This window comes from Medicago truncatula, chromosome 7 (assembly GCF_003473485.1).
Source record: "Medicago truncatula cultivar Jemalong A17 chromosome 7, MtrunA17r5.0-ANR, whole genome shotgun sequence".
NCBI lineage: Eukaryota > Viridiplantae > Streptophyta > Magnoliopsida > Fabales > Fabaceae > Medicago > Medicago truncatula.
In genome coordinates this window covers 39,583,407-39,606,927 of record NC_053048.1, presented here as the reverse complement: position 1 = coordinate 39,606,927, position 23,521 = coordinate 39,583,407, and the positions used below count along the sequence as shown (strand labels likewise).

The following is a 23,521-nucleotide window of genomic DNA, read 5'->3' as shown; positions in this document are numbered from 1 at the left end:
CTTAGGACAACTATGAACTGCTAGAGCTATTTATAGAGGAAAAACAGAGGTCAGGGGATAAATATTCCTTTCCTGTTGCGTACCAATCTTTCTTCTTGAATTTATCTAAAACACAAACTTAGGAATTTAATTAATAATTAGATAAAATAAAAATAATTTTAACTCATTTTCCTTCTCTCTCAAGTGGTCAATTGGATAATGAATGTCTATTAAACATTTTCCTTTAGAGGAGTATATTTCTAGTTTTTAAGCCAACACCTTCAGACCAATATAAATGGATTCGTTTTCATTATTTTTACTTATAAGATTATATATAATATCTTGTAAAAATTAAAGTAAAAGATCAATCGAAAGAAACATTGAATTCATAGAAAATCGTTTTACTAAACAAGGATTGTTCTATAGAAAATATCTAGAAAATATTAGTACTTTGTCATATTGCATCATTGCTTGGAAGTCATGACTAGTCACACTTCCTAATACTTTTTCATATCTAAATAAAGAGAGGATAAATATTTGGTCATAGTCCTAAATCAATACCACTTAGAAACACACATCATAATATATCATTAAATTATTTTAAAATATATATTCTTAAATTATTTCTTTTTTTTACCTTTTTTGAACTTATGCGAATGTATCCAAATATTTTACATTTATTTACCGTTGTGACCACTCAAGTGTTCCTCGGATATGAGAGGATCCATTATCATCCAAAATAGACATGTCTATTTTTTTGGTACTTAAATATATCTTACTTGTACAAATTATTTGCCTCTAATTTTGTAATAATAATACTTAAGAAATATAAATAAATATTTTAAGTTGCAATAAACCAAAATATAAATAAAATATTAATAGGTGAGGTAAAATTATGAGTATTATAGAGTTTCACCTTGAAGTAAAAATAAACGAGTTGTCGGCGATGTGTTTATAATGGGATCCATAAAATACTTTTGGATGAGTTCACTATTACAAGTGTTTTAAGTCTTTCGTGTTTTTGACCTAGTAAATATTTGTTTATTGTTAGATAGTTTAGATTTTAGAGTAGCCATGACAATGGGGCAGAGATGGTTTTTACCTTCTCCATCCCCGTCCCAGGCGGGTTTGGGTATTCCCATCCTTGTAGTGAAATAATTTTTTTAATAAAAAGAAATTTTTTCAGACTTACGCTTTCGTAAACGCATAGTTGAATTGTTATTGTCACATATTGATTTAGTCTTATCATTTGAATCATTAGCATAAATTCAATCGTCACAAATATTTTTAAAAGTCTTCAAACGTAAACTTACGTTTTCGCAAACGCATAATTTGAAAAGAAGCTATTCACCCCCACCCCAGCTTCCTTATTTAGTTATCATATAGACTAACATCAATTTCCATACAGACCCCTTCAACTTAATCCTCACTCTACCTCAGCCCTCAATCTCACAAGATTGCTCATTACCATGGTTGTCTGATACATAATTCTCGAAAACTTTTTTCGATGAAGTAGCATAAAATGATGCTCCAAAATATGATACTCAAGAGTCTTCTTTCCCCTCCAAAGAGAACATTATAGCTTCACCATATCCTGTTGTGGAAGCAATGGTTGGCTCGTCCTAAGTATCATGTCTTTTCATAATTCCAACACTTGATAGTTTACAAGTTATTAGAACTATAATGATTTCTGGAATTAGAGCATTTTTCCATTTATTTATTGCGTCTCTTTTCTTTGATCGAATGTACCCCTATTGAATTTGTATGTAATATTATAGATGATGAAAATTTAATCAACTTTCTTCATTGGAACTCTTCATTAAGAACTACATCACGACCATAGTCTAACTCAATTGCAACTTATCTTAATTAGGTTGTGTGAGTACATTGAGATGTTTTATCGATATGGTTACGTCTTCTATCATCTATTACATAAACAACAACCATTTCTAATGAAATATATATGTAGCTGATAACTTTTCATACGAGTGAATAGGAAAATTTGTCCTCAAATTTGCAGGATCAATCAATTTCGTCCCCCAATTTGTCGAAATAGCCAATTAATCCCTGAATTTGATAAATGTCAATCAATATCGTCCCTTCGTCAATTTGGTTCGTTAATAGTGATGACGTGGGACGTTAACCACTCACGTGGAGTGCCATGTCATATGCCACAAAAACATTGCAAAGGACAAATTTGATTGAAATCTACAAAAACATTGTCCTCTTCAATACGGTTGTAAAACGACTAGAGCTGTCAAAACGGACGGTCCGGGCCAAAAAAACCCGGTTGAAAAACGGGCTTGAAATATACTACCCGAGCCCGACCCATATAGCCCGGCCCGTTTTGATAGCTCTAAAAACGACTATTTCTTCCCCAATTCTATAAACTTGGGACCCTAATTTTTCAATCTCTCATATACAGTCCAAAATTTCTTCCATTAATTAACAACTCTTTCTTCCCCAATTCTAAAAAATTCAAACCCTAATTTTTTTTCGCTCCCATTTACAATCCAAAATCCCCAAAATTTCTTCAAAAAAACCTGTTCAGATTGAATACAAAATGATGGGTAGTGGTCGTATGGGCAAAAACAATTTCAAAGCTCTCAAACTCGAGCTTTATCTTCAAGCTCCACCTTATTGGTGATGTTAAAATGCTTGAATGTTGGTGTCCATAATTTGTGTTGTAAGAAAAGCCAATACTCTAAAAAACCAAGATGGCCTTTCTATGTTTGCACTTTGCCAAAGGTTTGTTTAAAAATGGTTATCTGTTGTTTAATATTATGCATTTTGATTATTGAATGGTTATGTGTCCATAATTGTGAATTTTTTGTCTAGGTTGATGAAGTTGGAGAACTAGGATACTTTAAAAACAATGAAATTTGTGTTGGTCAAAGAAGAAAGGAAATATTGACGATGAAGGTTCAATCTATGGTTAAGGCTAGGAAAAGTGGCAAAGAATAGGTTTGGAGGGCAAGGTTGATGGACAAAGTTGATTGTGTAGGAAGTGAACTTAGATGATTAAGTATTTGATAGGCATAATTTGCTTGTTTGAATTTTTTAACATGTTATTGTATTGTACTAGGAGTGTGTAATACCCTCAATGGAAAGAGAATGAAAAAGAATGTAACATTTATGTGATAATATTATAAGCAAATTAGTCCCTGAATTATTGTGAAAACTATCAAATCGATCCTACATTATATGCAAAACTATCAAATAAGTCCTTGAATTATAATATATTTAGTTTTCTAATTAATCCTTGGTGCATATATGTTCAAAATAAAGTAAAAAGAAAATAGGCACAGTTGGAGTGCATGATATTCAACTTGTTTCATAATTTAGTCATTGTACTACAAGTCCTCATATACCCAAAATAAAGTCACAATGCAAAACAAGTGCATAAATCATAAATCATAAAAGTAGGTTCTTAAATATTACATAGCCAAAAGCAACTCAGCTAAGGGGTTAAATAAGTCATAAGCATAAAGTTCCTAAATATTACATAAATAAGTCATAAACCACAAGTTTCATTACTTCTTTGAAAAGTCTGATGTTCGGATAAACTCCATGAATTAGGGTTGAGTAGAACCAGATGGCCCATAATCAGGATGTGTTACTCTAATGATTCCACGAATTGTTGTCTGTACTGGAGCAGGACCCCTCACTAGTGTTTTCTTAGACCTCTCAGTTGAAATAAATGGTCATCTTGCACCATACCCCCTTGTAGTTACACCCTGCAATACAATTTTCAATCAAGCCATTTTCTAAATTATCACACTTAATAGCAAATCGATCCTTATATTTCATGGGTAAAAGAGAAAAACTGAAAAATTGAGAGTGAAACGTTTTATTCAATTTGATCTTTGACAACATAACATGCAGATTGACACATCATCCATCCTAACTGATGGATGAATTAAATTTGATGGACATCCGTTAAATTCAGGGACTATTTCGCTATTTCGACAAATGAGGGACAAAATTGATTGGTTCTTGCAAATTCAGGGACGAAAATTCTTGTTTACTACTCCTTTTCCTACATACTAGAAAAGATGTGTCATAAGACTACCAATTGTCTTTTCCTTTGAAAAGTTTAAAGCAATGTTACAGGACCACAATAATCGGATACCACCAAGAGTTTGTATGTCAAGAAGATTCCACTCATCGTCTTGCGTATTTGTTGGTTTCTTTTATTTTAAGAGGTTTATATAATATTTTATGATACAAATAATCCTCAATCAACATCTTCCAAATGCCAAATTTCCCACCGTTAAACTATTCAATTTCAACCTCAAATCCGACGTCCTCATAATTGTATCTAATACCAATTTGTTGACAAAGGCTACGGTGGGAGACCTCTTTAGATCTCCTACCGTAGGAGACTTGACTTTTTTATTTTTTTGTTTACAAAATGGATGTCAACCTTTAGATATACTTGATATTTTTTGAAGATCATAGTATTGTCATACTCTCTCAACACTACATTCTTTTTACACTATGTTCCATCATCATTCTCTCTCCCCCTCCACGTCTCTTCTTACCCATCCACACCACCAACAACAACAGCCTCTCAAATGTAATATTTAGATCAAAAATTCAACCAATCAATACCATCAATAGCTATATAAATCCTCAATTCAAGCTGCATATAATAAGAATCAATATGTAATTAATTGACTTTTGAATAAATTACATCAAGATAAACTAGCAGTTGATACCACGCTGACTATTGGATGATGATTTTCTGGGATCAGAGATGAAAGGGTCAATCCTCACCCACAACAAAGAGAATATAGAAGCAAGGAGAACAACCCAGACAATAACAACGGTTCGTGTACGATTCGATTTCCCCAAAAGACCCTTCAAGAAAGGGTATAAATGAGCAATAACCCATATAGCAAAGAAGAGCTTTCCAAATAGTGGACCCCGAGATTGGTAACCACTATTTATGGAAAAAGAACAAATCTTTGACATATAATGAGAGATAAATTAAACAGGATTCTCATTTTCATAATCATTAAAATGAAAAGATTAAATCTGCAAAAGAATAGCACATCTGCAACTAAGAACAAGCCCGCGTGACGGAGGTGAGGGAAAGAGAAAGGGAGAGAGAGGTGGAAGAAAGTGACGGAGCGGAAGAGACGGAAGAAAGTGTTTTTTTTTTTTTTTTTTCTCTGGGGTTGTTTTGGTTGAGAGGTTGAAGAAAGTGTGAAAAAAATTCTAGTGTGGAGGGAGTTTAGCGAAATTAGTGTTCTTCATCAATCTAATAGTAACACATGTCATCATTGTTAAATAAAAAAAAATTCTCTTTTATAATGTCTCCTACCGTAGGAGACCTATTCAAGTCTCCTAACGGAAACGGCACCCCAGTTTGTTAGGAAACTTCATAGGAATTCTCTATTGTCAGATTGGTGAAAAGTGATAAATGCATAATGATTAAACACAGAGATTTATAGAAGAGTTCAACTAAATCTTTCTACGTCTTTAGTGTGATGCAAACATTTGAATTTAAAAGGGAATATTATACAAAGTGTTTATGAACACTCATAGTCTCTTGCTACCCAAAACCTAATTACACCTGAGAATATTTCTTCCTATAACTTTCTCTCGAGTACTTGTAATCTTTCTTTTTTGGGATGAATTTCTCTCTCAATGATATCATGAGGGAAACTCAGATGATCATCACATTGGATCAAGAGTAACCACACAATGGAATTCAACAACACATTTTAAGAAGAAACCTTAAGACATTGGATTTAAAGGTTCTCTTACTTACATATTGTTCAACATTCACTTTTTCATCTAATGTGGGACTATTGCCTCACTTGCTACACAATCGAGTAGCGTGAAAGAGGGCAAAGTTGAAAAGCATTATAAATATGAAGAGTTGGTTTAATTTTTCTTGACCAAAATAACTCTAGTTTTATTTGTGTAAAGAGAAATTGCATGGTCATGTCTTTAAGAAATATCCTTTTTTTTTACAAAATTGTGGGAGAGTGTTTGCATTTTTCACGTTGTAAAAATTGAAAGTTGAATAATAAAATATGGGCGAAATTGTTCTAATTGCCCCTTAACTTTATTTAAAGTAATGAGTTAGTCTTGTATCTTTTTTTTTCCTTTCAATTTAATCATTTATGTTATAAAATCATAACACCTTTGTCCTTCTTTACATAAAAAAAAAAAAAAAAAAAAAAAAACTCATAAAACTGATCAACAAACCGAGGAAATTTATCAAAAATCAAGATATTTGTAAAGTTTACAAAAGAAAAAACAAAAAATCACCTCTCTTGCAAATAAAAAATTGACAATTCTTCAATCTTTGTCCTTGCTCTCAAATCGTAAATCTTCAAATTGACGAATCTACAATCCTAATATCAACCATACTCACGTTTCTATAAATTAATGAACCAATACTCTAAAATCAAGAACAATGGTTATTGCTTTATCTGCTTCTCGATGTCACAATCTTGCTTTGTATTTATGTTCACATTCTCGGGTTTACATCCTTAATTTCTAGTCGCTTTTTGTCACAATTAACGATTGTAGAATGTAGATCTATGAGTTTAATTTGGAATAATATTCTAGAAAAGATTTAAATCAGATTGTTCCATAACAAGTCGAATTCTTCTAGAAGAGTTGGATGCTTTTGGTGATCGACTTAAGTACATGATATTTATCGGCAACGATTGTGTTTTACGGTGGATGTATATGAGAAGGGAAAGTTAAGGTAAATGAGTGAATAAAACACAATGGAGAGAAAATGCAACAAGTGAAAAATGAAAGATTTAATTGGATATTTGACGTTCTTGTTTAGAATTAAAGATTTGAGTTTTCTTTTTAAATCTGGGTTTCTTTGAATTAAAAACACATAAATAATAATTTTAATTTGTACATGTTAAAAAGTCTTTAATTTTTCTAATATATAATAATAATATAGTGTTTATAAGATCAAGTATTTTGCTCAACGATGATGGTGTTATTATTGCTTATTTATTTTTTCACCTTACTTTATTCTCGCGCGCCCTACAAATTTTGGATTTTATTATTCGAACAGCGTAAACATCTTTTCAAACCCTCCAAAACACATTAAAATACATTTACAAACACTCAATTTTTCAGATTTTATAATCTGAATAGAAAAGAATAGAATACGCGGGAAGAGATTATGATGAAGAAAGAAATAGCCGTTATTATTTTTAGGGTTAAATAGGCGTTATTATTTTTATCACTTTTGTGTTGCAAAAAAAATTGTATTTTTTTTTTAATAAAGCTAAAAAATTTGTATTAATTATATAAATTATTGCTCTCTCAAAGTGAAATTTTTGAATCCGTCACTATATCCGTCGTGAGACTCTTTAGTAAAATCATTTGTCATCTCCTTCCGGTTATGTGTCAATGATCAAACTATGGTCAAGTTTTCGACATTAGTAAAACATAGACTAATTAAAGCTGTCCACCTAGCTATATGTGTGTTAAAAGCAATGCAAAACAAAACATTAGGAAGCAAAACAAAACATTAGAAAGCTTTTGCTTCCGTAATGTATGAATGAATAGGTTACACAGACAGAACTTTTTAAATGAAAATGACCGAAAACGTTTCAGCATCCGATTGGCTAAAATGAAAAAATTCAATATCTAGGAATAATTATTTTATCTCATATAAAGAAGTACAACATTTATTGGTTATTATTGGTTAGAAATTAACTCATCTTTGCATTATGTCCTCATCTTGTTGATCTACTTGTGCTCCTATTAGGAATCTCATTACATTCTGTCGAATAGATTAAACACTTGCAAGCACGTGGTGATGTTCAGCTTTTGCACTTTATCGTCCCCTTTGAATTTGCCTTTTAATGAAGCCAAAAAGAGCACTGGCCTCAGAAGCTTGTAAGAATATTAGAATTCAATGCATTATATTTTTTGTGGCTACCCATTACTTGTTTAATTAATCTTATTGGAACCTTGCTCTTTTGTCTACTGTATTGACATTCTTGAATGACATATATACGATTCTTGAATGTGGATTTGACTGTAATTGCATCATGAGGGAGTTTAAAGGATTAATATATATTGATCAACAAGTTAGTTAGACACTATTTAAATTAAAATCTTAAGGCTTTCGATCAATGTGGGACTTTTGATTAATATGAATCATGCCGTTTATATGTTGTTTACCATTCTCTTTTTTATCTAGTGTGAGACTTTTAAGTGTGAGTTCATTGCATTCATCACATTATGATTTCTCTCGAACATAGGTTTCTTTTCATTCACATATACTTGTTCGGCCTGACCAATGTTGTTAGAAAGACTTTCGAGATTGGGAGGTAGTCCCTTTAGTGATTGTTTTGGATTGCCCAAAAGCATTGCTCCCAATCTAGGATCCAATAACTAGGCCTAATCCATTGGGTCCAACAAGCGGTATTCATACTCTCCTCTTGCAGGGAGGTGTGCTCGCAACAGATAGAAGCTTAAGACTCTCTTGAAATCGTAACGCCTTTATCCCCTTTTAGACCTCAACAGTCGACGGTTACAAAACACCACCTTTCGTAATTGTCGACTAATATTTGTCCACCTTTAATGGTGGATCTCCTTTTTAACTATATAAAAGAGGAATCAAATAGTCCTCCAAGATATGAACAATCTCTCCCTTGACTCTTTGTTGCTGACATGCCAACTTGAGCTTCAAGATGTCTTATGCATGCACTTATGTCGTTCCAACCACCTGGTTGCTCACCAGACGTTGTTCTTCTAATCAGTAACCATATGTTTTAATACCATTGTTGGATTATAAGGGGGTTTGAGCGTCATCATATTATGCTTAGAGCAATTATAAGTACACAAATGAGTTCAACACCACCTATTAATCTAAAACTTTAATATATTAGGTATACAAGTCATCTCATTTGTATGTTGATCAACATTCCCTTTTTAGGTTATTATGTGAGTTCTAATTCACACTTGACACACAACACTTAGCTAGCTAATTTATTTACAGTGGTTTTGTTAGCTTGCAATTTGAATCATTTGATTTTCAATTTACAAATCAAATTATATTTTTATGTTAATTTTTGTTTATACACACACCTTTGTCTTTCTCTTGGAGAAAGTACTTAAAAAAATGAATCAACGTCATAATTCAAATTAGAAATGACACAGAAACGTCACCGTGAGCATAACTCAATTGATAGGAACATGCATTGTTATATGCAGGGGCCGGCGTTCAAACTCCGGACAACCAATAGACTACTTGACAAAAAAAAAAAAAACACTAAAACCGGATATAATATGTGTTTTCAATATCCATCTTTTTATCTCATTCAAAGATTAAAACTACATTGAGTTTGATTTAGTTGAGTCCTTAAGAAAATATGATGTGATCTAATCAAATTAAATGCGATTTAAATTGAATCGTTTTTCAATTGATTCAATTTATAATATAATTGTAATATTTTATTAATATTAATAGTTTAAAGTTACTATAAAGTAATAATGTCTGATTCAAAATATAATAATATACAATCTACTAATAATTAACATTACGAAATAATGTCTAAAAAAATGATTTTTGAATAATGTTTCTTTTTCCTCTTGTTTGTTATGAGCGGTTGTTCAATCTCACTCGTATTATGTGATAAAATTTAAGTCTTATAAGTCACCATATTGTCCATACATGTTGAATCAAGCACTAAAAAAGAAAAACATATAAAGACATAAAATTCCATCCCTCTTGGCTAGAAAATATTCCCTCATGCTAATTCCACTGATGAAAATGTTCCGTCCAAAATCTCCCTATTTGTGATTCCTATGAGGAATCAATGTAAAAAAAGATTAAGAAAATTGGTGGCGACAGAAAAGTGAGGAAGAGGAAATGATAAGAGAAAATGATGATTAAAAATCGATGATTTTTTTTTTTGTCAAATAATCTAATGGTTAAAACTCACACATTTTATTTTAAATGTGAATAATGGATTTGAGCGTGGACTTTGCATTATGCTACCAACTGAATTATACTTACATAACAAATCGGTGAACTCTATTAGTTTAAAATAACTTGACAATGAATCTGTATTCAACCTCGAGGTTGATAGAGAGTTCATCTTATTAAGCTTGAGTTTGAATACACATTCATCATTCAATGACATCCTATTTACTGGTATATATTTATTTAAATATTTTAAATTAATTTTACCTTATATGATACTTGTATATGTCAAAACTTCATAGTGCCAAAAATTACGAGAAATCCCCTAAAAAAAATTACGAGAAATCGCTAAGAATTTAATCTCATGAAATATTTTAGTAATTGTTTTAGGATTAATCAAGGAATGAGATTTGTTGTCAACTAAACTTTTTTTATTGAGTAGATCAATTTTATAAAAATTTATACATTTAAAAAATATGTGATATTTTATGTTAGTTTAATAGTTGTTAGATTAATATTTACTTCTTTATAAGAGTTTGAACTTAAGGAAATGTTAATTTGTGCGCTTTTTTCTTCAAAAATAAAAAAATTTGTGCGCTTAAGACATAAGTTAAGAAACCAAATATTATAGATTTTTTTTTTTTTAAATTGTGCATTAACTATCTTAAAAGTTTCAAAAATTATAATATTTTTTTTTATTTCTTAACTTATGCCCGATACAAGTTAGCATGATTTTTCATTTAATGACTTCAATTGACCATATAATGAACTTTTAAAAAAAAAAGTAAATATCGACTATTCAATCACATAGCTACAAATTGTTGAATTTTTATAAAAATTTGTAGAGTTGAACCACTCAATGAAAACTTTTAATGGAGCGGTCAATTACTAAAACCTAATAATGAGTTATGAAGCGGAAGAACTCTACGAAGAATCACTCCATAAGTAAATTGATTGATCTCTTCGTGTGTGTGTCTATGTGTGGGTATATATTTGTAGTTAAGATTATATCTTTTTAATGAGCACTTCGATTCAAAAAGAGATAAACTTATAAAATAAAATAGGTAAAATTACACAATTAGTCCCTTAATTTTATTTTAGGTAACACTTTCGTCCTTTATCTTTTTTTTATCACGATTTAGTCCTTTATGTTATAAAATAACAATATAGTTATCCTTTTTCATGAAAAAAAAAATCAAAAACTCCAAAAAAAATCATCAAACTCACAGGTAAACGTAAATTTTCATCATACAAGCATAGAAAATCAAATTTCTTTGAAAAAAAATCTCATAAAAAATGATAAGATATTGTCATTTTATAACATAAAGGACTAAATTGTGACAAAAAAAAGATAAAAGATAAAAGTGTTACCTAAAATAAAATTAAGGGACTAATTGTATTATTTTGCCAATAAAATAATATTATTTTAAAATGATTATTTCAAGGGTTCATTATCCGATTTTCATAAAAAAAAGAGTTCTGATAATTCAGAATTCGGCTGTAAGGTAAATATAATCTAAAAAAAATTACTACATCAAATATTATATTTTATTTTATAAATCTTTCTCTCTCCAAAAGAGAATCTCATGTCATATAATAGTAACTTCCAGCTCAATTTCAAATCATTACTAAACCTTTTTTATCCTCAAAACAACCAAGTTGTAGCAGGACAAAAAGATATACCCGAAGCCTTTTTATCCTTGGAACAACCACTTGTGGCATAGCTAAAGATCTTTATAAGATCTTTTCCATAACCCCACTAAAATTCTTTTCTTTATTCAACTTTCATTCTCTATCGATCATTTTTGTGTTTCTTCTCATCCTTCAATAAAAATACACTCAACTTTACTTTAAAAACAAACAATCGTGAGAGAAATTTGCACTCCTTTTCTTCATATCTATTTACGTGACACACTTTTTTTTTATTATTATATGTCTAAACAATACATAAAATTCCTCTGTTTTGTAAGTGTAAACGAAATTAAAGAGAGGTGGGCGTAGTTTTTCCTTAAAAAAAGCAAAAGTTTCAACGTAATAGAAAATTTACTTTTTCTAACAAACTAAAATGAATTATATTAACATCGTTTAGCTCATTTTGTTATCATGACTGGTAGAAACACTCGTTTCTTTGTATGGATGTCCACGTGTAATTATTTTTGCTGATTTTCTGATGGTGCCTTCTGTATATTGGCACTGTTGACATTGTAATTGTTTTCGGTGTTCTCTTTTAGCACTTCTTGTGCAGGAGAATTACTGTTGTTAGTAACATATTTCATTTTGCCTTGCTAAAAAAACAATAAAAGTATTTCTCATAATATAAATTGTACTAAAGTGAAACGCCAAAGTCTTACAAAGAGAACACAAACGACCGAAAATTGTAGAAATGGAAATAATGTTGTTAGTCAATGCTCAAGCAAGAGAAATGGTTACGCTACCAACCATGATAACAAAAATTTAACTAATCCACTGCCGAACATGCTAACAAATGATGCCAAAAAAATTGTAATTCAAAAACAAGTGATTAGCCGTTTCTGAAGCACCACACCCTATAACACAAAGTTAAGAGTCTTAATTAAGGATGTCTCATCTAAATATGTTGTCCTTGGTAGGAAGCCAATTTTTTAGAAGATGCCAACCAAATACATATACCTTCAAAGAAATGTCATTGTGTCAAAGAAGATCTGAAACATGAGTATGAACAAGGGGAATAGGTTGAGCTAACAATTAATATGTTCCACTGACAGAGTAACCAACCGTCGGATCTAATTTTCACTATCAATGATCACTGTTGCTAACCTGTAAAATAACATTGTTAAGTAAAGTCCTACACTCCACTACTAACAACTGCTCCCACACAAACAAATGACGCGTCCAATTCCAAACATCTCCTTGCTCATCCCACCCCAAACAAATTTAATAGTAAATAAAATACTTTAACAAAGGATAAATTTAAAAAAGAAAAAGTCAACTCAAATTCATGGATTTTCGTAATGGAAGATAAACCATCCATTACAATTTAAATAAAAAAAACCATCCATTACAAATTAAGCCGTGAATCCCATCGATATTTAAATAATTATTACAACTCAATTATGTTTGATCTCCACACATATATTATGTCATGAAGACTAGACTTGTAGATTTCATATATCAATGTAGATTAAATCAAAAAAGTGTAAAATAAACTCTTAAATTTTTCCATTTCATCTCGAGGAAGAGCCACTATAATATTTACTCCGTCACCACCACCTTCACCTCCATTAAAAGAAGGAAATAATAGTATAATATCCTTCCTATGATAAACCACAGGACAACAATACTTAGGCTTCCCCCATGGATACTCCACCTCTTCAAACCCTAGCCTCCACCATGAAGACACCAAAACATCCCCATTTGGAAAACCATTATACAACTCTCCCCAATCAATAATAGATCTTGCATATTCATCACTCATTCTTCTTGAACCCTCTTCCACCATCTCCACCAACCTTGAAAATTCACCTTCCTTCAATTCCTCACACTTTGCCGAAGCGTACGCTGTTAATACTGCATTCCCAGTGTACGCTCTCGGCAATGGAGGATTCAATCTTGAACGTATATCAACCGCATATAAAATAATAGATGATCTATTAGGATCATATGATTTAGACAATGCTTTACATCTCCATATATGTGCGGCGACAACATTAAAACTGATGACACGAGAGGTGTTATTACCTTTTGCCTTTTCCTTAAGGTTGTTGATGTCTTCATATGTCAGTTGAAAAACCATGAAGTCAAATTCTTCTGAGGATGCTTCAAAGACACCAGATTTAATGCCTAAAGGTAGATTATCGAGCTTGATCATCTCAGGGTGGGGGAAGTTTACATGTGGAGGAGATCGTGCAGCTAGGAGTTGTCTGTCATGGAAGGGTGTCGCAGTCAGTTTCATGTTGGTAGCCAATGAAGCAAGGTTGTCTAAGAAATTTTTGAAGCTAAGTCCATCAAAGGTTACATGGCTTGTTGTGAAGCCTATAGCGAAACCACCACACTTGAAGGATGTTAGCTGTGAAGCAATTAATGCAACATCATTAGTTTCTAATTAAGCTTAATTTTAATCAATTGTGATTGAAATAATGTTTCATATATTTTTCAACCAAAGAATTAAATATTTTTTTTTGTCAAATAGTCTTCTGGTTATACTCACACACTATAAATGTGTATAAGTGAGAAATTTGGGATTCAAGCTCCAACCATTGCACATTAATATCCATGAAGCTACTAACCGAGTTGCATTTACGGGAGTTAAATATCTATCTCTTTTCTTAAAACAGATAGAGTTTATTAAACGATTAATCTGCACAAGACACACAGAGCCAGGCACAAATAAATAAAGGAAAATGCTAACGAGTGCCTTCGGGACACTTTTTAAGACCTTTAAAAGGTAATTTTTTTTGAAATATTTTGTAATCAATGTATTGGGAATTGAAACATTTGATTTTTTTTATGGAATAATTTCTCCTTTTGGAATGCTTAAAGAATGCCCCAGGAACACTCGTTAACAAGACCCATAAATAAAATACAACACATACATCGTATATAGGCAGAATATTCGAACCCAAAATTGCAGAAATGCGACAAAAAAACAAGCCAAAACCCAGACAAAAAAAAAAAAAAAAGTGCTAGACACCGAACACAAACAACTAGAAAATAAAAAAGTCAGTCAAACCCCACATATAGTATAAGGGAAATGCTAAATGAGGAGTGTTAGCAACACTTTCTTTATAAATCTCTTCATATCATCCACTTTTTTATTGGATGAAATTAACGCGGTCGTATACTTTAAAAATGAGACCCACATAAAATGGTAGGATTTATATTGATTTCACCGAATAAAAAAGTGGATATTAAAGAAATTGTTCAAAAAAGAATGTTCCTAACATTATTCAATGATAAATAGTAACATATGTAATTAAAGTAAATGTTTTAAAAGATATCCAAACAAATTAAGAAAGAAGCAAACAATATTAAACCATACTTGAATGAGCAAAATGAAAGATTGCACATTAGAGAAAAGTTCTTAAAATGGAGTTAAAAGAAATATGTGTAAAAACCTTAAATAGTACTATGCAACTAATATTTCCCCTCTTAACAACTTGTTAATGGGATCTATACTGCCACATCATTTTCAAACAACTTGTTAATTTTTGTTCTAATAGCGGAACTTTTTAAAAACTCATATTGGATCCCACAATTTTAACTCACTTATTAATAAACATTTTATTTAAATGTAATGTAACTTAAGAAATATCTGTTATTTATACTTGAACAAATTTTAATATCCTTAACATGTGTCATTATAACACATATTAGCATGACTTTTTTAAATATTCATGGAACAAATTATCGTGAGAGATACTTTTTTTTGTCAAGTAACTCGTGACCAGAAATTCACATCTTAAGATAAATAAGTGAAAAATATATGATGTTTAAACTCTTGCATATATTATGCAATGTTCACATCTTATCAATTGAGATAAACTTTAAAGATTTCGGGAGAGATACATTAATGAATACAATTATTTTTTCTATTACTTAAAGAATTAAATATAATTAATTATATTTTTAAGGAAACTATTAACGAATGTCTCGAGATAAAGAATCGTAAATATGAAGTATTTATAAAAAAATGTGTATATTCAATGTATTGGAAATCGAAATATCTAATTTTTAAATTAAAAAAAATAATTGTTTATTTTATACTCCCTCCGTCCTAAATTGTATGTCACTTGAGAGAAAAAAAAGTGTCACAAATTGTATGTCGCTTTACAATACCAATGAAACATTAATGTTACTTTTCCTATTATATCCTTAACTATTTATTACTCTTTCTTCTTTTAATTCTTTCATTTATATTTCCCATGACATTTATTAAGGACAATTTTGTAAAACAACTCATAAAATCTATTTCTCACACAATATTAATTACATTTCTTAATATGTGCGAAATGTCCAAAACGTCATACAATTTGGGACGGAGGAGTAATAATTAAACCTTAGAGACACTCGTTAGCATAACAAGAGCGTTGAATAGTTTTTTTTTTTAAGAAAAGTGTTTTTTTTTGTTTATATATAAAATTGAGTGTATTTATTTCTGATTAGAGGGAGTAGATGGTAAACAGTTGTGTCATCAATGTGGATAAACTCTCTAAGATCGGGTGTATCTATCTCTTGAAGAAACAAACGCATTTAATAACAATAAACAAACGAATTTAATACTCTCTCCGTCTCAAATTGTATGTCGCTTTGGGAAAAAAATTTGTCCCAAATTATATGTCTCTTTACAATACCAATGAAATATTAATGTTATTTTTCCTATTATATCCTTAACTATTAATTACTCTCTCTTCTTTCAATTATTTCATTTATCTTTTCCATACCATTTATTAAGGATAATTTTGTAAAACAACTCATAATTTCTCTTCCCCACACAATATTAATTACATTTCTTAATACATGTGAAATGGTCAAAACGTCATACAATTTGGGACGGAGGGAGTAACAAAAATCTCTTGAAAGAACAAACGCATTTAATAACAAAATATTGGTCCCTAGATCCATTTGCACATTCTTGTCACACAAATATATTGTTATTTCAGTATTTGACGGTCAATTTTAATGTTAAGGATTAAACTGGTAATGGAGGTACATATTCAAAGACTATTTTACCTTTATTCTAAGTAAGTGGAAAGTTAGGGATTAAAGTGACCATTTCTCCTTAGGAAATAATTAGATGAGTAGATTTTAATGATAAATACTTGTGACTAGATTGCTAACATGTCAAAAAAAATCTTTTGAAAATGTCATGCTTAGGCCTAAAATAACGAGCTACAAGACAAATTTAAACATATTTTGTTTACTAGATCAGGCTTGTGATTTGTAAAACCTAGTTTGGCCCTACCTATTCATACCCCAACCTCTCATACACAAATTGTCATATTCGACCGTTTCATAGAGATTAAAGAGAAATTATAGTATTTACGTGAGCTTCATTCAGTTGGTAGGGGGTCGGGGTTCGAATCTCGGACACTCCACTTCTCCACAATTAAATTGTGTGAGCTCTAGCCATTAGGCTATTTGACAAAAAAAAAATTATAATTGAAGAAAAAAAGGTAATGATTTACCAAATTAACCTTGCTAATTATTTGTTGATTTTATTATCATTAATGCAAACTGTAAAATAATAACTTGAGAGTGATACATATAATATAAATTAGAGGGTGTAATTGGGGAAAATAGATTAATATTTTTATACAATAGTGATTTTTTTTTTACCATAGAGATTAATATTACATTGAAAACTGAGGATTTTTTTTAAAATCAAATGTATCTTTATTGTGGAAATTATTAGAATTTTGGGTTAGATCTAACTGAATCTTACAAATCTGACTTATAAGGTTAGGATTACTCCCACTTATAAATATATGTTCATGTTATCTCTTCAAATATGAGATTTTTTAACACGCCTCCTTACACCCAGGACTGGCTGGACATCTGGAGTGTGACTTGAGTGACACGATAGAGATGACCTGATCATATCAAGCGACTCAATGGAACAAAGTCTTTTGAGGAAGCCACATGCTATCAGTTCATCATTATTAGGCCATGTTTAAGATTTTCAGTTTTTGGTATGGGGAAGATGTATTAAGAATCCCACCTTGAATGAACAAAATATTTATAAGTATGAGTAGATTTAACTTTATTAGCCGGTTTCGCCAACGGAGTTTGACCCATGACCCATAATAGAAATATCATATGAATTTCTCCCTTAATTTTATATTTATAGTATAATTTTGGTCCATAGCTTTTTCGTTAGAGGTTTGTCCTTAGTTTTTAGTTGAGAAAATTGAAGGGTAAAACAATTACGTTTAAGTGGTTAATGAACTTCATCAAGAACGAATTGTTCAGGAGAACGTAAGTATGATTTTTTAGTGAAACAATTATTAATTAAACTTTACGTTTCTCACGGCCGAACTTCGAATTATTAGACCCCTTTTTCTGAGAACCAAAAGGTTAATGCCAAAAAATGATTAATCGATGATTAAAAAAACGATTAATGGATGCAAGGTTAAATTCTGACAATTGTAGTACTTGCAAATTTCAATTTGCGCAATAAGAATTTGAGAGACTCCCTTCAAAAGAAGAAAAATTGAGAGACTAAAATCACACCATCGTAAATTTAAACAATTCCATCCTTAAAAAAAGCATGTAAACAATTCCTTAAAAAAACAATTAAAATTGTAATTCAATCTAAAATAAAATATGTCAAAGGTGTCGCAATGTCATGATCCTTATTATTGTGAAAAACTATGGACAAATACAGATTTTATACGATCAAAATGTGTTTATCAAAATCTCAAAAACCTTTACTTAAGGAAACCTTTACTAAGGATGATAAATTGACAAGAATATATTTGTACCTGGACAACACATAGTGGTAGATCACCTATCTTAAGAAAATCTTTTGCATTGTGAACAAATTGTGCAAAAGCTTGATTAGGATAAGCCAAGTCTCCAATTTGATTCAATTTGTATTCACTTGAAGCCACAACAAAGCCAACACCTTCTGCATTGCAATCTATCTCCAACCTGTTGGTTTCAGTGTTCATCTTTAATCTTCCAGCAAGGAAGTCATAAGCTACTAGAGCATCTTCTAAAGCTTTCTTTAACTTCTCGGTCACTATTTGAGGAGGAAAATCTTTGTTTGCTTCGAAGAAATGAACCGTTTTTACGTAGAAATTGAGTACCTTGTCTATATTTGATAAGAACATGGATTTGTTCTCGGTTTGTTTTGATGGAAAAATCATTGAAGTTTTGTGGATTGTCACCTTCATGTCAAGAAGAGGTTTAGTTTCTTTGTTTGTGGTTCCCATCCCCTATCTATCGAAAAATTATAGCGAGTGTGTTTGTGTTTTTGTTGGGTCCTTTATATATATAGTTGGTGCGATATTGAGATCAGTGACAAAGCTAGCATAAGTTTTTTTTTTTTTTTTTTGAAAGAAAAGCTAGCATAAAATTTAGAATGGGGTTTATCAAAAACATTAAGATGGGGTCAAATATCATCAATTCTATACGTATCTATAAAAGGGATTTTATGACTTGAAAAAAAGAAGAAGGGGTTTTATGATGTCACAAGATGGTCGTCGCTCAAGTGGTTGTCAGAGCTCATCAATTCTTGGAGGATTGGACGCTTGCGAACAATGCCACAAATGATATTCACCATAACCTACCTCGCACAGCTACACCTTGGAATATGCAGTTCTCGACATAGTCTTTGATTTCTACTCCAGCTCAGGTCAATCGAACATAACAAGTATTGACATGTGGTTACGTGGCGAGGATGGGGCTTTTGTGTTGGCAAGAACGTATGCTTTACTCCTTCGTGTCATGTGGATGTTGATGAAGCCAGGGGTGTTTAAAACCGAACCAACCCAATAGAAAAACCACAAATCAAATCAATCCAAATCGAAACCGTAAAAAACCGCACTTGGTTTGGATGAATTCGGATGGCTTTTGCACTGAACCGCACGGTTCGGTTCGGTTTGCGGTTTGCATCTCAGCAACCAAACCAAACCGCATGAATAATGAATATTACTTAAACATGTACTAGCCCAATTACATAGCTCAAGAATAATCTCCTTTGATTCGATTTTTCCATTGTTGCACCATCAGGTTCGATTCTAATTCCTTTCCATCTATTTCAATTCATTCTCACTGATGAATTTGTTTCATTTACTTTCCAATAATTTGCTTCATGTTTATGTTTCTTCTTAATTTTACCTATTTTGATATAAGTTTTACCTAATTTTTTTTTTTTGAACAGCAAAATAAAATGTCCTATGTTTATTTTGTAACAAGTTGGCAATATTAGAGTTAATGTAATATTTTTTATCTCGCGATAAACCGCACAAACCGAACCAATCCAAACCGCATTGATTTGGTTTGGATGACTTTTTAAAAATCAACCGAACCAACCAAACCGCATGCTTTTTTATCTCGCGATTTGGATGACTTTTATGCTAAAAATCGAACCAAACAGCACCGTGAGCACCCTCAGGTGAAGCGTTAGAATTATTTCATGCTTTAGAATGGAACTTCTACGGTACACCAAACAAATTGAGGTGTACCGATACTCCTGCTTCAAAAATTTATAATTTAACGATATTTTATGAAATAAAAAGTTATTTATCAATATTTATATATTTTTTTCCCTAAAAAAATATATTTATATATTTATATATTTTTTTGGCTTTCGCACCCGTTTCCGACCCATCAATGGTCTGCGACTAATCCGGCTCGTGCGTAGAGGCATACACACCGGCCAAGTGTTGTTCCCCCTGGGAATCGAACTGGTATTTCTCGAGTACGTCCTTGGAAGATCAATATTTATATTTTAGAAAGCATCATTTTATTTTTTATAAGAGTTATATTAAATTTTTTACATTTTCTAATAAAAAATAATCAATATTCTTTGTTATGAGTAATAAAAATTCAAAAAAAGTAAATTTTATTTCGTCAACGCTTTTAGTAAATAAGATTTAATTATTATAATTGTCAGTGATAGAAAACAATTCTTTTTCGTCAAAAAAACAACTCATTCAATTCATAATTTAACAGTTTGGTGTACCGGTACACTCAAATTTTTGGATGTATCATAGAATTTTCCATTTTAAAATGGGTTAACACGATATACAATTTGATGATGTGGACTTTGTGCTCGACTCCAAAACAACAACAATCAGCTTTCACAATTGTCGGGTAGTTGCTACGGAATTTGATAATATTATCTCAGCTTAAAAGATTATTTTGCTTCTCATTTTACTAACTCCTGGGTGGAGTTTAATAGACGAGAATCAAATGCGGTTGCTCACGCCCTTGCAAGGAAAACCACGTTATCAGGTAGTCCCACCACTTATTTTGATATACCCTCTTGTATTGATACTCTTATTTATTTATTTTTCTAGTACAAATATTGATACTCTTATTATTAATGAAATGTTATGAACATCTTTCTTTTACGAAAATGATTTTAGTGTAGGTTTTTTTCTTCTTCATTTTTTATTTTTTTTATAATTACACTTCTATTTTCTAATAATATTATTTAAATATAAATTTTTAATTAACAAAGTTAGTAAAATTTCATTATATAGAAACAACTCAACTACAATAGGAACAATGTAAATTAAATATTTATTTGATTGTGGTATGTTCAAAAAGTATATACAATTTAACGTAATAGAAAAGTGAAAAATGAGCCGTCATCTTAATGCTAGTATTAATAAAATAATTATAAATTTAAAATCTAATTGGTGGGGATGGTTAGTTCACTTGGTTGAGCTAAAGGATCAAAGAAATTAAAGAGTTAAGTGATAAAAATCTTAATCCATCATCAAACTATAAATAGACTATGGTTTTCAATATATTAGAGAAATTGTATATTGTTTCTTCTTTCCATATAAAGATTGTCTAACACATAAGAAGTCTCAATTGAGGAAGGAAGAACCACAGGTCAATGGATAATTGTTATATGTATATATTTCTCTCTATGTTTGAGATCGTTGTCACTAAGAGACTTTATTCTAAAACTTATGTATCTCTAACATCTTTGATAAATCAAAGATGGCGTGTATTCTAGGATTATAAATTTAAAATCTAATTGGCCAAAGGATCAAAGAAATTAAAGAGTTAAGTGATAAAATTCTTAATCCATCATCAAACTATAAATAGACCATGGTTTTCAATATATTAGAGAAATTGTATATTGTTTCTTCTTTCCATATAAAGATTGTCTAACACATAAGAAGTCTCAATTGAGGAAGGAAGAACCACAAGCCAATGGATAATTGTTATATATATATATATATATATATATATATATATCTATGTTTGAGATCGTTGTCACTAAGAGACTTTATTCTGAAACTTATGTATCTCTAACATCTTTGATAAATCAAAGATGGCGTGTATTCTAGGATTATAGAGATGGTGTTGGTCTCCCTTATTTTATAATTTTGATCTAATTTTGCACTTTGTTTTACTGTAATTTTGTATATTTGTTTTGAGACACTCTGATGTAAGCTTTTTTCTAAGGGTTCTGGCTCTCTCCAATCGTTTTGTTGATTTTCTTCGCTTGATTAAGAAAAATTGAAAAAAGAAATAGATGGAGTATTAACTTATTATAATAAAGAAAATGCTTTGAAGACTTTTAAAAAAAAATGCTTTTAAGAATATAATGGACTTTGAAATGAGTTAAGAACTTTAAAATGGAAACTTTATTTCGCCCATTTTATGTGATGGACTGATCATAATTCTCCCACTTAATTTTTATGAATTCAATAGATCATATTTTACCCATTTTATGAAGGAAAATTCTATGGTGAAGTCATGAAAATGATTTTTTTGGTGAAGTTAACAATATAACATCAAAAATGTAGTGAGTAACACACCACTGTTTGTACAATGGCATCAAAAGTTCAGTCCTCGTAGTATCATCAATTCATTAGATTAACAAGACTACAGTTAATTTAGTTTTATCCTACCTTGTTTTAAGCGTAACACCCCATAAAGTGTAACACTTAAGACTATCGCATAATATCATCAACTCTGTTTGCATGTTAAAGATTCCAACGATAAAATAGTACATGTAAGTCTAAGATGTTGCAAGCATTACTAGATGAATTACTATTAATCATTCATCAATAATCAACAATTTAAAAATGAATCAAACATTAAGATCAAAATTAACTTTTTAAAAAAATTAATTTTCTGACTGCGGCGTAGAAGTTGAATTCTCCCAATTGCATTTCTGGAAAAAGAAATGGGCATGCCAATCATTGAAGGTCGAAATCATAATAGTACTTTAAATATAACCACCGACCGTGGACCTCTTCCTGAAAACTATCATTGCATTACTATAACGACCAACCACCCTTTGGGCATTGTCTTTATTTAATTTATCGGTCTTTAATTAAATAAATTAATCATAATACCTTAAATAATTTAATATATTTGAACTATTAGTTTTGAAAATCATTAAAAAAAAACAATTAGGTGGATGGATGAGATGAATATCCATCACAATCAAATCTAAATTTATCTAACCGGTCCATTTTGTCATCCATAATTTTACTCTCTCTGGGATTGAGCATTTTCCTTCTAAGGCTTTGTTTGCGAGTTTGGGGAGGGAAAGAGAAAGGAGGATTTTGAAAAGAAAAGAAAAAGGAGCAAGTGGAAGAAATATAGTACATTGGAAGGGGAGGGTTTTAGGGGTTAATTTTTCTTCCTAATACAAAATTATCCTCGTTTGGGGAACTAAAAAGTTGTATTGGAGAAGGGTTTTGTGGGTTTTGGAGGATTTATATGAATTCTTCAAATTTTATTTTATGTTATTATAATATTCTTAATATTAAAAATATATGAATCATAAACAATAGTTTATCTTCTTTAAAAGAACACTCTTTCAAAAAAAAAAGTGAAAGATTTCTCTATTTCCCTCTATATTTCCCACCTCCCAAAGCCCTTCCTTCCCCTTCCCTCCAAACTTCCAAATAAAACCTAAGAGTGTGTTAGGAAAGGTAA

The 23,521-nt window shown here is 30.8% G+C and overlaps 1 protein-coding gene across 1 annotated transcript; it reads right to left on the bottom strand.

The window, feature by feature from the left end:
• Positions 1-12,926: 12,926 nt before the first annotated feature.
• On the bottom strand, positions 12,927-19,186 carry LOC11441023 (hydroxycinnamoyltransferase). Its single transcript, XM_003624518.3, has 2 exons — positions 18,364-19,186; positions 12,927-13,949 (listed from the first exon to the last, which is right to left on the bottom strand). Exons 1-2 carry the CDS (start codon positions 18,814-18,816, stop codon positions 13,065-13,067), a joined length of 1,338 nt encoding a protein of 445 aa, XP_003624566.1. The 5' UTR covers positions 18,817-19,186; the 3' UTR covers positions 12,927-13,064.
• Between the last annotated feature and the right edge of the window lie 4,335 nt (positions 19,187-23,521).